This window comes from Prorops nasuta, unplaced genomic scaffold, assembly GCF_024137725.1.
Source record: "Prorops nasuta isolate Cenicafe-Biocafe unplaced genomic scaffold, Cenicafe_Pnas_1.2 PNAS00005, whole genome shotgun sequence".
Lineage (NCBI taxonomy): Eukaryota > Metazoa > Arthropoda > Insecta > Hymenoptera > Bethylidae > Prorops > Prorops nasuta.
The window spans coordinates 2,095,015-2,097,673 of record NW_027116802.1 but is presented as its reverse complement, the minus strand read 5'-3'; the positions used below and the strand labels follow the sequence as shown (position 1 = coordinate 2,097,673).

General features: G+C 36.4%; 1 protein-coding gene across 1 annotated transcript; it reads right to left on the bottom strand.

The window, feature by feature from the left end:
- Positions 1-524: 524 nt before the first annotated feature.
- LOC136773779 (putative nuclease HARBI1) lies at positions 525-1,963 on the bottom strand. The gene is made up of 5 exons (XM_066727691.1): positions 1,752-1,963; positions 1,332-1,599; positions 921-1,226; positions 619-857; positions 525-540 (listed from the first exon to the last, which is right to left on the bottom strand). The coding sequence occupies exons 1-5, from the start codon at positions 1,961-1,963 to the stop codon at positions 525-527; spliced, it is 1,041 nt and encodes a 346-aa protein (XP_066583788.1).
- Between the last annotated feature and the right edge of the window lie 696 nt (positions 1,964-2,659).

Sequence of the window (2,659 nt, the reverse complement as noted above, 5' to 3'; positions counted from 1 at the left end):
GTCATGAATAAATAGGAAGGTTACATGCTCGGACTATTCTCGCTATTGTTATACATTATTTTATTAAGCAATTTGGATAAGATTTTAAACGCTAGAGCAGGACAACCACAGCTTTGAAGCGTGTGTGCGCAGTGGTAAAGTATAACTGTCGCTCCAGTGACGTAAATATACTTTGTAATGTTACTTTTCCCAGAGTAAACGTGCATTTTTCAATTCACGCTAGTAAGCAGTACTGCATCTCTGATACCCAGAATTTTTCCATAGGTAATGGAGGAAAACCGTAGGTAGTTGTTCCATCTTTAATCGAAACCTTGACGCAGCGGCTGACTCCAGGATTTAACGACAAACGCGCATTTTGCGTAGTTACATATTTACAAGGTCGTTCAACTTATTAAATCAAACTTCAATGACATTCCGCGATGCCCTGGCTTAGGAGGAAACTACTGCTGCATGCTCCAATCTTGTAGGTTCTCAGCAAAGCGAATATACTTTGTAATGTTTCTTTTCCCACTAGTTCCTACCGCTTACTGTTCAGCAATCCTGTGTTAAAAATGTGGAATTATATATTGCTTCAATGATGTTATTGGTATATGAGTGTATAATTATATTAACAATTACCTTGAAAAATAATTGTCAATTAAGAACTGACGATCATTTTCTGTTGTAGGGGAGAAGACCTCGGGAATATTGTAATATGTTTCCATGCCAGGTTTCGCGTGCAACTTATCTCTGCGAATTATATTGTGAAGAATGGCTGTTGCCATTATCACATTCATAGTTCGTTCGGGTGTTTTGAATGGAGAGCCAATTGTGAGCACTGGAAATCTTCTTCCCCAAACTCCAAAGCATCTTTCAACCTAAAACAATACAATTACAAAACTGAAAAAAAAAAAAATTGTATCATTATCAATTATACCTACCATGCATCTTGTTCTTATATGTGCTTCATTGTACAGAACTTCAGCAGGTGTTTGCGGATTGGCGAGCGTTGTTATTACGTACCGTTGATTTCGGTAGCCGCGGTCGCCCAAGATAATACCATTTTCAAATTCAAAATTGTCGAACCGAAATTTGAGTCGACTATTTTCGAAAATGGTATTATCGTGGGCAGATCCCGGCCACCTAACAACGATATCCATAAACTGCAGCCGACTGTTCACGAGGCATTGGACGTTCAAGCTGAAAAAACCCTTTCCGGTTCCGGAATAGTTCAGCGTCTTCACCTCCTAAGTAAAAATTTAAAAATCAAATTAAAAACACGAACATTAAATATTACGTATATTTTTTGTAAAATAAATAGTAAAATATTTACCATATGACTTCACTCGAACATGTATGCAGTCTATCGCGCCTATAACGCGTATCATTCCCGACAGATGGAAATTATCGTTCGTTATACGCATTATTTCTCCGCTGGTTTGAGGTAGCTTGATATATTTCGGTCTTAATTCGGAAATTGCAGCTGATATTTGGTGAACGATCTGTTGGGCACTCTTTTCACTGATCCCAGTGAAATCTGCTGCCACAAGCAGAAAGCAGCCAGTGGCATAAAACCTCAGCGCAACTAAAAGCCTGATAGTCAATGGAATGCTTTTATTCCTAAAAAACAATTTTTTCATTCAATGACGACTATCATTTTTATTTATATACTTATACATATTTGTACATTAAATCAAATAAAGTGCTTAATCCACACACGTGTGCACCCCTTTTAAAATATAAAATTTCCTACAATAATCAGTCTAGCTTACCATTGTCTCATATGTATCTTCGGCTCAATTTGGTTAAAAATTTCCAAAAACTGCACTTTATTTAATCTAAAGCGACGCTGAAAATTTTCTTCGTTAGACAGATCGAAGTAATTTTTTCTCGTCAAATAGACGTGCGTTCTATGCTGTCGTGGAGGATCTTCTTCAGCTTCCTCTTCTAATTCTTCTCTATTAAATACTATTTCTTGCTCCATTACGAAACAGAAGTAACCAATATAGGAATTATTGTATATTTGCAGAAAACGACCAATCTTCGCAATTGTTTATGAAAAACCAAGGATAAACGATATTATGCCAGATTGCATCCGTATTCGCTATGTGCACATCAATACAGTAGCATTATAATTATAACCTATCACATTATAAGCAAAGTTGCCAAAAACAATGATTTGCTACAGAAACAGTTGAACAGGGAGGGCAAGCACAAAAAAGTCATAAACGCCTATGCGTGTGAACCAGTTAGTAGCAGTTCACAATCATAGACGCTTATGACTTTGTGTGCTTGCCCTCTTTGTTTAACTGTTTCTGCAGCAAACAACATCATTTTTGGCAACTCTGATTAGAAGTGCATATTGATAAAAAGGAAATAAGTAGGAGAATCTTTTCTTGCTTACATAAATAATTTTACAAACGTTAAAATTTCATTCGATGGACAAAGAATACCGTTGTGTCTTATTAGAAACAATACAAAAATATCTTCCAATTGTGGAAAATAAAAAAACAGATGGGAGTACAAAGGGCGAGAAAGAGAGGGCATGGAATAAGATTAAAAAAGAGATGGCTTAAGCATCTAGCGGCAATCGGGCAAATATTTGCCCAAAAACCGCTTGGAATAATATAAAGATGCAGGCAAGAAAGTACCACGCCATTAGAAAAAAAGAGATTTATAA